Source organism: Danio aesculapii, chromosome 23 (genome assembly GCF_903798145.1).
Source record: "Danio aesculapii chromosome 23, fDanAes4.1, whole genome shotgun sequence".
NCBI classification, from domain to species: Eukaryota; Metazoa; Chordata; class Actinopteri; order Cypriniformes; family Danionidae; genus Danio; species Danio aesculapii.
The window spans coordinates 41,072,542-41,085,519 of record NC_079457.1 but is presented as its reverse complement, the minus strand read 5'-3'; the positions used below and the strand labels follow the sequence as shown (position 1 = coordinate 41,085,519).

At 36.9% G+C, this 12,978-nt stretch overlaps 1 protein-coding gene across 1 annotated transcript in view; it reads right to left on the bottom strand.

Moving 5' to 3' along the window:
• The window catches only part of flnb (filamin B, beta (actin binding protein 278)), a 42,896-nt gene that overhangs the window by 2,742 nt on the left and 27,176 nt on the right, over nt 1-12,978 (bottom strand). Inside the window, exons 28-40 of the mRNA XM_056448999.1 lie at nt 10,728-10,894; nt 10,529-10,628; nt 8,832-8,886; nt 8,632-8,734; nt 8,415-8,555; nt 6,983-7,111; nt 6,258-6,431; nt 6,013-6,171; nt 3,724-3,927; nt 2,422-2,577; nt 1,994-2,116; nt 1,620-1,889; nt 1,371-1,508 (exon numbers count right to left, since the gene is read on the bottom strand). Of these exons, the coding sequence (XP_056304974.1) occupies nt 1,371-1,508; nt 1,620-1,889; nt 1,994-2,116; nt 2,422-2,577; nt 3,724-3,927; nt 6,013-6,171; nt 6,258-6,431; nt 6,983-7,111; nt 8,415-8,555; nt 8,632-8,734; nt 8,832-8,886; nt 10,529-10,628; nt 10,728-10,894 (1,919 nt within the window). The remainder of the gene's footprint in view (nt 1-1,370; nt 1,509-1,619; nt 1,890-1,993; nt 2,117-2,421; nt 2,578-3,723; nt 3,928-6,012; nt 6,172-6,257; nt 6,432-6,982; nt 7,112-8,414; nt 8,556-8,631; nt 8,735-8,831; nt 8,887-10,528; nt 10,629-10,727; nt 10,895-12,978) is intronic.

The following is a 12,978-nucleotide window of genomic DNA, read 5'->3' as shown; positions in this document are numbered from 1 at the left end:
ACTTGACCTTTTGTCCATAGGTTATCATTAAAACAAAAACTTTAAATTTGCTTACAGAAGAAATTGGTCAAAAAGATCTTTGAGTGCAAGTTAAAGAGTTAAAAGTGTGTGCTTGTGTAAAGAGAAAGAGAGAGCGAGAGAGAGAGAGAGAGAGAGAGAGAGAGAGAGAGAGAGAGAGAGAGAGAGAGAGAGATTAGTCAATTATTGAAATATTTAGATGTTTAACTATATACAGTGCTCAGCATATATCAGTACACTCCTCATAAATCTATCTTTTAAATTCATATTTTTTATAGGAAGCTTGACAATATTATATTTGGGCATATACATCAGATTAGTCAGTACTGAAGCCAAATCTGGAGCTTATCTAATAAAATAACTTACAATAATGGTCCAAAAACTAGTACACCCAAAATGTATATGTTATAGAAAAATATTAAATACAAATTTCAAAAACAAGAAAAATCAAGAAGCAAACAAATGAAGAATTTAGTTGAAATTTTGTAGGTTGTACTTTATTTTTGCAATATTTTACTTGAATTTAATTGTATTATCTTTTTAATTTTTAAATATGTTTGGTGATTATATATTATTTTAATAAATATATCTGTTTAATAAATGTGTTTTGTTCACATGCACCTAAATACATTGCCTATATTCACTGAGAAATGGATACAAATATTCATTTTCAAAATGGGGTGTGCTCAATTATCCTGAGCACTGTACAAATAGCTTTTTTGGTTCTGCTTTTGTTAAACTTCCTTCTAATAAAAGTACAAGAAACTACAAACTGCAGTTTTGTTGTCACCGTCACAGAAATCTAAAAATTTCTTTTCATTTTCTTTGCGCACAGCTTATACCCAGACTTGACCCGTTCACAGTTCCCAGTTTAATGCATATCAGTCAATGGGGTATATGCACACAGAGTTTTAGTCTCAGTCGGCCAGCCCCAGGGCTTCCGGTGAATTGTCATCCCATACAAAATCTTTAAAAACAGCAGTCTTCACTGCCAGGCTGAGATACGATATAAAGTGGGTATCAGACCAAACAAGAAGCACTGCATTAAATTATATTTTTCTGCGCCATCTCTTTAAAATATGAAAATAAATTTTACCCCAGTATTTTCAATGGAGTTTCTGCACTAGTCTGCTGCTAATGACGGCGCCTGCGTTTAAACAGTTTTTCGTTTCTTTTTATGCTTTAACAACTAAATGAAAGCTTAAGTCTACTTAACTGATTATATTTGAATTACATTACAGCATCGATGCTGTAAAATAAACCTTAAAATATTGAAAATAGTCACATAAACAATTCACCGGAATTTCATCATTGGCTGAGAAAACTAGCTGTGCATATAGCCTATTACCCACCAGGCTGTTGTGCAGTATAGGTCACGATGCAAGACCCGTCCATCTGCTCATCAAAGTGGAGCTCAATCTCTCCAGGACCCTCTACGGAAATAGACAGAGCCCCTGCTCCAGCCTCACGTGACCAAATATTAAAGTCAGCTGTGAAAATGACATCAGTACATACTTTACATATGACGCACAACTGTATTACCCAGCTGTCACAATATAAAACTAACAAAAAGCAGGAAGACAGAAATAATAGCGGGACACCTGGAACAGTTGCCAGAGCCGTCTGAAGGTTTTGTCCCCAAACCTGCACCTTCTCAGATCCTCCTCGCCCCAGCGGGCCGACGGTGTATTGAAGTGGGCAGCCGGTAATCGTCTGGCCTTTGTTCTGTATGCTCACATTATAAACTCCCATCTCTTTAGCTAGAAAGCTCACTACATAGGTATCACGGCCTGTACTAGGAAGGATAACACCCTCTCCTGGAGTTCCTGATGGTTCATATACATGAGCGGACAGAGTCTCAGGATCAACATCTGTAAAGAATAGAAAGGTATGTGTGTTAATGTTGTCATAAAGTCCTCGAGGAGATAGAGAGAGGTGTAGTGTCTGGATTTCTATAATGTGTTATTCATCTTACCTGGGATTTTGAAGGCTAAACTGCATTCACTCCCAATGCTGGCAGTAGGAGCTGCTTTCTGGTTGTATGTGATGCTCTCTCTCATAAGCCTCTGGTCTTTCACCACAGCTGTAAACGGACTCCCTGGCAAAAGTGACAGCCATTAAGCAGCATTACAGTATAAACAAAACCCTTAACCCTTAAATTTAACATTTAACAAAAAATAGATTAAGCTGTTTGATTATTTTCGGTTTGATTACTACAGTCTTTGGTGTTACTTTGTGTCAATTTATATAATTTAGAATTGACATTTTTATGTAACACTATAAATAAACACATTTTAGGTAACATTATAAATCTATAATTAAATACATCCTCATTGAATAAAAATACCAAACAAAAATGTAAATACTTAGTTTATTGTTATTATAAAGGGCAGCTGTACAAACCTGGAATGTGCTCATCTGAGAATTTGATGGAGATTTTATAGCTGCCAGGCTTGATTGGGCAGTATGATATATTGCAGGTTCCATCATTCTCCAGCTCTTCTGTGTGGACGTCTACTTTACTGGGACCTTCAATTACAACTGTTAACCCACCATATCCTGCAAGATCCATAATTTTTTGCAAAAACATAGAGAAGGAAACAATAAATGTATATATTTAGCCTGCATATGAAATTTGAAGCATAATAACTTATGACCTATCTCCTAAAGCAGCAATTTGTAAGTTTTTAACCTAGTCTCTAGAGTGGTAGAATAACTTTTAAAGGTCTCGTGAAATGCTTTGAAATGTGCATTTTTTAAATCGACGCTGACGTAATCTCAACTGAAACATGAAGAGAGAGCAGGGCATGTCAGATACTAGAAAGCATTTGACTGGTCAGAAGATTTGATGAGAAACCAAAGTATGAGATCCAAAGGCGAAAGTGACAAATATTTGGATGTTTTTATGTTCTAAATGCAAATTTTGTCCATACAAGCTTATAGATATCCTTAAAACTAACACACAATTACTAACATCAACATTTTCAAGGCACCTTTAACTGAAACTGTGGCAACCAATCTGCTTACTGTTGCCTGAAATCCCACTTGCACATCCCCTGCCAGCAGAAAGATAAACATATATAGAAATACCCACGAGCGTGTTGTTTTCATAGCTTAAGTGAAGTTAGTCAAAAGCTAATTGTGAGACAATCTAATATAATCTATCGAATCTTATATAGAACCAACACCAACACTATGGCACACCCACCAAAGAAACCCAAGAGGATTTTGTCAGAGGAAGTGAAAAAAAAAAAAGTGTGAGATTGATCAAACACAGGGATAACACTTGATGGCGTGAGTTGAAAGAGGAAAACGGCTGCCATGTGATGATATTTGATGAACATAGTGTAGTATAACACTGGAAAACAAGATTAGCTCGCCAGCTAAGTTAAGTTTCAGTTTAGTTTGTACTCTGGGTTTTAGGAGCCATGATCAGTTCTGCTCCATAATACCATGGCAACAAAGAGTGATTAAAATCAAGCTGCCTTCGTGATACTTAAAAACCAAGACTAGAGTAAGCGAAACTGAATGTTATCTGGCTAGCCAGCTAATCCAGTTCTGTCAGGATAGTCAACAAATGCACGCAAACAGATTTAGTACACTGGTAACAGGCAATTGCGCTCATCAACCACAAGGATGAGCCACGAGAGAAATTATATTGAATTGCTTCAACATACAGCATGAATCAGCTAATTTGCATAATACCTGCATCCCAAGTGTCCACCACAAATTCAGACTTGCAGAAGGTGTGCCCGGTGTGTAAGCCTGGACCGAAGGCCTTCACCTTACTGGCATCTCCAATCTCTGCCTGACTGATGGAAAGAGAGATGGGACTGTTGCTCACATGCTCCCCATCCTTCATAATGCTGACCAGATGCTCACCAGCCTCTCTGGGGATGAAGGAGACACCTGAATAACAAACAAAGAGCATCTCTAATAAAGTCTGACTGTGGTGCTGTGGACAAAAGATTTTTAACGCTCATAAGATCTGGTGAGAAAATGTGCAGTCACTGGACAACTATGAATCTGCCTGGTGCTGACGTTCCCATTGTCAGTGTTTATGGACACTGTTACATAGGGTTGGGTATCAGTTGATACCGATGTACAGATGGTAAATACAAACCACAACAAATTGACATACATTATTTTGACGTTCAAAACGATGTTAAATGACATTAGCCGCGTTTCCACTATCGCGCCTAAAGCGAGCGAGCCAGGGCGAGCCAAGGCCAGTCGCGTTTCCACTATCACTTCCGGGGCGTAATCGGGCCAAAGCGGGGCTTCCTTGGGGCCAGCGTCCTGCCTTTTTCGGCCCGCCGAATACCTTGGGCCAAGGAGGGCCAACTGGGGCTTCGGGGTGGGGTTACGTACAAAGGCGGAGTTTTCCTGTCAGGTAAAGAGGAGACAAGATGCTTTCTTCCCTTACATTTGTTTTGCTATCGCCGTTCTCGTCGCTCGGCTGCTCTTTTGCGCCTTGCAGCCAAAATCTGTGTTCGAAGTAAATGCCGCCGAACTTGAATGTCCTTATCCGGGGATCGCTGTCTGGCCTTACACCAACAGACCACAAACAGTAAAAAAGCAATCGCTTCGGTGTTCTCCATCTTCCTGCTCTCGTAGTGATGCCAGGTTGTGTTTGTGGTTATAATTAGAGTTTTTTGTTCCCGCTGAAGTGGGCGGGTTGTGTGACGTTTGATTCGGGGGACGTTCTGGGGGCGGTGTTTGCATGACGCGCTGCGAGCAACTAGCCCGACAGTGGAAACGCGACATGATTTCGGCCTCATTTCTCAACCTCCCGGGCTATTGGCCCGGCCTGGCCCGATTAAAGCCCTGGCTCGCACTGGCCCGATAGTGGAAATGCGGCTATTGATGTCAAACCAATGTCATATTAATGTCAAATACTGAAATTTATTTGTCAGGCATGGCAACCAAAATCCAACGTCTGATAGACGTCATACTGGTAACGTCCACACAATGTCAAGCTGTGACATCCTTAAACGTTGATACTTTATTGTTTTTAGGTTGCGTTATAAAGCAACCAGAAGCAACATTTGTCTGACGTCAACCCAATTTTTATTTCCAAACACAAAGCAATGTCCCACGACGTTGGGGTACAATGTCAATCTGACATCATGTTGACGTCCTGTGCCTGCTGTGAAGCCATCTAACACCGCTACAACCATTTAACACTAAATAAAAGTGTTGTGAGGATAAATCAATGGTTTTGCGATTCATGTATTTAATCCTTTGATTTTTGGAATGCATCGTGATTTTTTCTGGAATTGATTCTGAGCTTAGTTTTCAACAGTAGATGGCACTCCAAGCTACATTTTTGTACATTCTAGGTGAGCATGAAGAAGAGTGCTTGTGCCTTTAGTCATGTACTGTAAGTGGATAAATGTACTTTATTCCACTCAATTAATGTAAAGGTTGACACTTGTAATTTACTTAAACTTAAACATTTTATTAAATCATTAACTTTAATAATTCTATTATGTTCAAGTGGTGTGTGTAAGGAGTGGCAAAGTGCGCTGTTTGTAAAGCATACAGCGCCATCTGGTGGTTAAAAACTAAGCTCAGAATCGATTTAAGAGAATTAATTACTCAGAATTAATTCTCGGCTCCCAATGCATGAATTTATTGTCCCAGACCTACTAAATAACAATAAGTTACAGTACTACTAAAAAGAAAGTAAGTAGTCAAATCTTGGTGTACTACAGTGCAAACCAACTTAATTTAAAAAATAATAAAAAAATATGTAATAAAAACAGAAAGAATTAAAATAAATGTGCTAAACCTACCAGGATGGCCATGACCATGCAAATAGTGGTAGCCAACTATACTATCAAATGGAGAATACTTTGAAAGACTATGTGACTTAAGGATGTGGGTTAGCTTAGCACTTAGGTTATGCTGCAGCTAGTGTATAGGCCCTTTAATGCATATCAATCCATTTTTAACCAGCAGCAGCTGTGTGTACATGAATAGACGGCTCACCGAGATGGCTGTCAGCTTGTGTTTTCAGTAAGCAGGGTACATCATTGCCTGTGGGCGACATAATGCTAGCGGAGAGCTGGCTAATGTCTTCTTTGGTGATGTCCAGAGTAAAATCGACCGCACTGCCCAGTTTGACCTCTGACTTTTTCATATTTCCATCTGTATTGGGTTTATAAAACTATGCATGTATTATTTAATGTTAGAGAAATATACTGGTACACTAGTTTGAGGTTTGGTAGTGTTACCTGTAATTTTGGCCTTGAAAGGGCTGCCAGGGATAGGCACGTCATTATGTTGAACTTGTATCTCATAATCTCCAGGCTCAGTTGGAAGGTAACTCACCGAACAAGTGCCATCATCATTGTCCAAACAGTGCACATCAGCCTCAGATGGACCCTCAATTGTGATGTCCAGTTCACCTGAACAGATAGAAGATAAATGACTTGGTGTGAAGCATTTAGGTTCTGGAAGTATAAATATATATCCATCTTATTTAACAACATGTTATTGAGTTTTTGACTGCCAATAAAGAGGACTAGTTCAATACACATTCCACTTGGCTGTCATGGTTCTAGGCTCTTGTGAAAGTGAAAAAAACATCAATATTTAAATGAATAGTTCATTCAAAATGGAAAATTCTATCATCATTTACTCACCTTTTATTTGTTTTAAAGTTTCTTTGTTCTGCTGAACACAATAGACCATATTTTGAAAAAAGCAGGAAACCTATAACTATTGGCTTCCATAGTATTTGCTTTTCTGACTATGGAAGTCAATGGCTACAGTTTCTTCAAAATATATCTTTTTTTTGTTCAATAAAAGAAAGGACTCAAAGGTTTGAAACCATCTGGGGGCGAGTAAATAGTGAGTACATTTTCATTTTTGGGTGAACCATCGCTTCAATGCACTAACAATACAAAGTACAAAAATATTCAGTTTGTTATTATGGAACGACAAAACAAATGCTCACTCGAGGCTGAATCCTCCTGACAGATGGTGAATGTTGCAGTCTCATTTGCAATTCCACACACAAGGCCACGCCCATAGGCCAAAGGGCTGCGATTAGCAAGACTATTTGCATAATATTGCAGTGGAAGTTCTGAAGGATTCAGAGAGAATATATTCTTAAAACAGATGATTTCATTCTCTATAATGAAACATTTCTAACATAGTAATAAAGCAGGTGGATGTTTAACTGGATGATGACATTTTGTTGTTCTTGTCAAGTGGCTTTGACTCAGTCTACACTGCATACTATATAAATAAAGGTGACTTAGCTTTAATATTGAAGAGATGCGTTATTTGACAATCATAAATTGTTATTATGCATTCACAAAAACTTCAGATGGACTAAATATATGACCCTGGATCACAAAACTTTCTGGAAGTTGAGATCTATACAGTACATCATCTAAAAGCAGAATGAATATGTTTTCCTCTGATGTATCTGTAACCAGGGGAAGTGACACTGACAACAGAGGTGCGGATCCACATGCAAGTTAGCTTAAGTTTAGGCCAGCAATGGTCAACACAGGGGCAAACAGATGTATACAGGCAATCCAGAATCATAGTCAATAGGCAGGCAGATGGTCAGAGGCATGCAGCAAACAGGATTAAACAAATAAACAAGGCAAGGATCAAAAACACGGTAGAGCAAGACAAAGGGAACGCGTTGTAATGTCACTAGAACAGATAACAAGACTCAGCAACAGTGTTTGTGTTTCAGCAGTACTTATAGTCCATGAATCAGTCCTTGAGCAGCTTCAGCTGTGCGAGTGTAATCAGTCAGGATCTGGAACATGTGTGTGTGAGCGGAGTGCATGTATGGAGTTGTAGTCCATGAAATGGTGGATTTGTAGTTACTTGTGAGTGTTTTCCAGCGATCGCTGGTGATCATGACAGTATTGTTGGGTATTGATAGAGCAGTATTTGACAAAAATAAATAGATATTTGAAAACATGAGATCTAAGCGTAAAATAAATCTAAATAATAAGAAAATCGTTTTTAAAGTTGTTTGACTTAAGTTCTTATGATGGAATATGATCTTTATTTAGTATTCTATTTGGACAATGTATTTTTGTCTTTTCATAAAATATTCCTGTGATCCAGTGTCACATATCACAAATATTTTAATGAAGCTTCAAAATTTGAAAGAGTAAAAACATTCAATACATTTGCAGTGCTGATAGTTATGATAATGTAGTTAAAAGCTGAACTAAACTAAACTAAATGACCTAAACGAACCGAAATAAATTACCTGAACCGAACCAAACCAAACTAAACTAAACTAAGCTAAGCTAAGCTAAGCTAAGCTAAGCTAAGCTAAACTAAACTAAACTAAACTAAACGGAATAAAAAAAAAACACATCCATTTTTTTGAGGGAGATCATGTGCAATCTAACCTGGTAGATCATTTTCTGCTGATTTAATAAGGATTTGATGAAGACCCTCTTCTGAAGGATCAAACTTCATAACGACAGTCCCATCTTTATTATCAATCATGTCAGGCTGTGCTTTCTTTCCAGACGGTGTGATCACCTCTCCTGTGAATGCCATTAAAATAATGATGTGAGGCTGCGATCATTAAAACGAACAAGTGAATCTCCAGCAACAGCTCACCTGTAATTTCACCTTCACTTAAGTCTCCTGGCAGGACTATATCACAGGATATAAACCCTGCTTGATTAATGGCACCAGGAGGGATTGCATTCCTGCCCTCTACCTGATGGGAAATAATGAAGACTGTGTGAATTGCCTCAAGGACTCAAAACATTATTAATCTGACTGAAATTAACCTTGAAGAAACTTCACATTTATACCTTGTTTTGAAAACCTCTGTACCCGCTTGAAGTGTGAGGGGATGATGACTGGTGCCTATAATTCATGTCACAGTTAATTAAGAGATAAACAGAGCACAAATTAGTGAATAATGAACTAGGATATTGAAGGAGACTGATTAAAGGTGACATATTATACCCATTTTCAAAAGATCCCCCGACTGCCGAACATGCCTGTCAAGTTTTAGGTCAAAATACCCTTCAGATCACTTACAACAGCATGTCGAATCGATAAAAAACACAGTGTTTGTCTGTGTCCCTTTAAAAGCTGATGAGCTGTTACTTTCCAAAAGAGGGATGGATAATTACACATATTCTGCTACTCCAGAAACAACAAAGCAGGTCAATATCACCAAACACTCTAGCTATAATCTCACACAGCCAAAACATCAGAAATGGTTGGTAGTGGAATACACTGCAAAAAATGCTTTTCTTACTTAGATTTTCTGTCTTGTTTCTAGTCCAAATATCTAATAATTCTTGAATCTAGACAAGCAAAAAATATATTTGTATATTTTTTTTATGAAATAATATGTCAAAATTAAGTGAGTTTTTCCCTTAAAACAAGCCAAATAATCTGCCAATGTGGTAGGCAAAATAATCTTGTGTCAAAACAAAAAACAAGTTTACTTTGCTTACCCTCCTGGCAGATTATTTTGGCCTCAATAAATCAAAAAACAAATTGAAAGGAGATAATTTAGAACAAAATCCAGCCAAAACAAAGTTTGTTTTGAGTTCACTTCTGCAATTTCACACCACACTAATGCAAACTTTATGAAAAAAATTTGTTTTGGCTCCTAAACATCTTTAAGCTATCATTGGTCTGTAGTGATTCGTCGTCATGTTCTGAAACTCAATTGCAACAGCAATTTCCACCCTTCCCCAATTCATATTTCATTATACGGGGCTCACACAGAAGAACAATATCCAAACAACAATACAAAGTTAGCCACTTGAAAACACTGGAGGCCGAGTGTCAGAGCTAGTACTGCTGATACTGTTGGCAGTCAGAATATTTGAAGACAGTATACAACCTCTCAAATGAAGAACAAAAAAGAACTTCGCTTTAAGTATATTAGGGCCTTTACATGTTTGAACCAGAATGTACAAACACTATAGACACACATAGACTGTAGATACATGAGACAGTTACATAAGACACATAAGATAGTCGCATTACATGACATAACATCACATCCCCTCACATATCGTGCCTTTCCAGTGTCATTCTCCAGTTTTTACAGTGGCTTCTGTCTCTGTTCTTCCAGTGTTTGTAACCGTGTCCTCTGGCTAACATTGAAACAGTCTTAAAGGAGATTGGTGTTGTGCCAATCTTTGTGTATGCGCATTTAGCTGCAGCAGGGTACAACAGGTATGTTTTAAGTAATTTGTGCCTAAGCAACAACAGTAAAGCGACAGCTCACTTCTAGATTGTTGCTGATTTGAAATATGTTGTTTAATTGCGAGTTTCACAAGCAGTTTTTTGAGATTTCAGCATAACCCTATTCATTTAGATAAGACTTGATTATTGGAAAACTGTTGGAGGTGTTGCAATAATGGCCACAGGCTTTCCTTAAAAGAGACTGTCACACATCTGTGTTTAAACAGCTTACACATGTTAGTTTTCCATAATAGGTCTCTTTTAATGCATATGGTCTGCACTACAATGGCCGTCTTACCTTTGAAAATCCTCCAGTGTGACATTTCTGACCGCTGAGGGCTCAGGTGTGTGTGTTGTTGCACTGGTTGTGTTCTCATTATTTAACACTTCAATATAATCTGTTGTGGTAGAAATCAATAGCACTACAAATAATGCTTCTTTTAAATTCACGTCAATTTTAGATGATTTTCGTATTGATAAAATATTCCTTGTCTTACCGTCAGCTTTCAACATCTCCGTCCCTGAGGCCTCGTTTGTGTTGCAGCCAGTTGTAAAAGTTTGAGCGCTGACACGTTCCTCTAATTGTCTGCTACAAGCTTCAGTTGTATTAATCACATGTTTGTCAAGACTATCAGCGCGAGGAAGGACATGAAACCTCACAGGACTGTAAAACAAGTAGATCACATGTGACAAGTGTTATACATTAAGCCACAACAACAACACCAGCCATACTAATCATTCTTTATATTTGACTTCACCGATAGTATTTATTAAAAAAACAATGAAAGCTAATAATAATATATTAAATATTATTACTATAATTATTTTTTTTTATTATTGTCAACACTTAACATCACTAATAATACTCAAAATAAACATTACAAACTTTTTAAAAACAATAGTAAAGTAAAAACAAAGAAAACGTTAATAAACAGGAGCATGTTCCATAAACCAAGCTTTGAGAAAAAGCCAGGCTTATTTTGGTAAGTCAGGTTTATTGATGGCGGATTCTGCTTCATAAATAAAATTTACGATAGTTCAAACTCTGTTACTCTGGCAATTTATGCTGGGAAACTAGCCTGGTCCGGGGCAGGTTAATCTTCCGGCTAAGTCTTAAGTTCAAGCTTAATCAAAGTAATGTTAACATTCGCCTGCCATAAATTGATGCCATTTAAGTTCACTTAACCTCTTAATAATGATTAAAACTTTATAGTCACTTAATAGTAAATATATGTACACTAAACATCTTTAAGAATAGAACGATAATACATTTAAATTCAAATAAGTTATGCAAACGCAACAAATAAACTACAACATTTTAATTATAATTATATTTTTTATGTTTCTGTTGATTTTTTTCCTGTTTATTAATATTGTATTTAATATTTTCCCCCAACATATCAATTTGGGTGCACTAATTTTTGGACTGTGATCTGCGTTTATTTTTTGTTAGATTAGTTAAAAATGTTGCTTTGGTACTGAATAATCTAATGTATATGCACAAACATATTATTATTAAGCATTCTGTAGAAAATGTAAATTTAAAAGAGAGATCTGTGGTGGGTGTACTTAGCTACTGTAAATATATTTGAATTACAAAAATTTAATAAAGAAAATAATATTAAGAAAGCACTGACTGATATAAAGAATTTCTTACATTTCTTAAAGAATGACTTAAAAGCTGCAAGCCCTGAGTGGAATTATCGGGAGATGGATCCTGGCCGAGCAGTAGCCTCAGTTTAATATTAAGATATTTTCCTACAGTGCACGGGAGACACAAGTGTGAAAGGGACAGCAGCAATTTGCAGCATTTTCAGGAGCAAATTAAAAAAGTGCCACTTGTGCGTGCTTGTTTCTTTGAAGCCATTATTTTAAACTTAATGTGCTGACGTTAAGCACATTTTGAATGTTTGAATGTTAAGCACAGTTTAAATGTGAGCCTGCAATGCATAAAAACATTTCCTTGCAAGCAACAATTGGCAGTAAGTGCGTATTCTTTCTCTCCCACGCGCAAGCACAATTTCAATGTATTTTGACAAATATTTAATTTAACGTTAATAGGCCTAAATGATGGCTTATATTTTAAATTTAGCAATTTCCAGTCAGCCTCCTCTCTTGCTTTGTAGCAAGCCGTAGTTTTTGATTATTATGTTTAAATTATTATATGTTTTAACTCTAAAAACAAATGCGGCTCACTCAGCTGTGTCTAATTTCAGAGCTATTACTTTCATCGTAGTTGCCATGGTAGCACACAACATAATCGATGCATCTATGCTGGACCTTCGGGGGTTTCACATCAGTTACGTGCATGAACAGCTATCTAGATTATTATCTAGATTAACGGAACTCAAGCTAGTAATCCTTCAACTAGCTTTTATGGAACCAATTTAAGCGTGGACGTTTAGTCCGGCTCATTGAAGTCAGGTTTTTGACGTTAATCCCTGCTTTTCTAAATAACTTTTATGAAACAGCCGTCTGATTATTCTAAACAATAATAATAATAATAATAATAATAATAATAATAATAATAATAATAATAATAATAATAATAATAATAATGTGTTTTATTGTATAATGTGTGTTTGTTTAATATGGCTTTCACTATAACCATTATAAAGTTTTTCATTGTAGTTTTTTAAAGAAATATTATAATTGTAGTAAAAAATATCTTCCCTACTGAAAAAAACAGCTTAAACCAGCCTAAGCTGGTTGGCTGGTTTTAGCTGGTTGACCAGCCTGGTTTTAGAG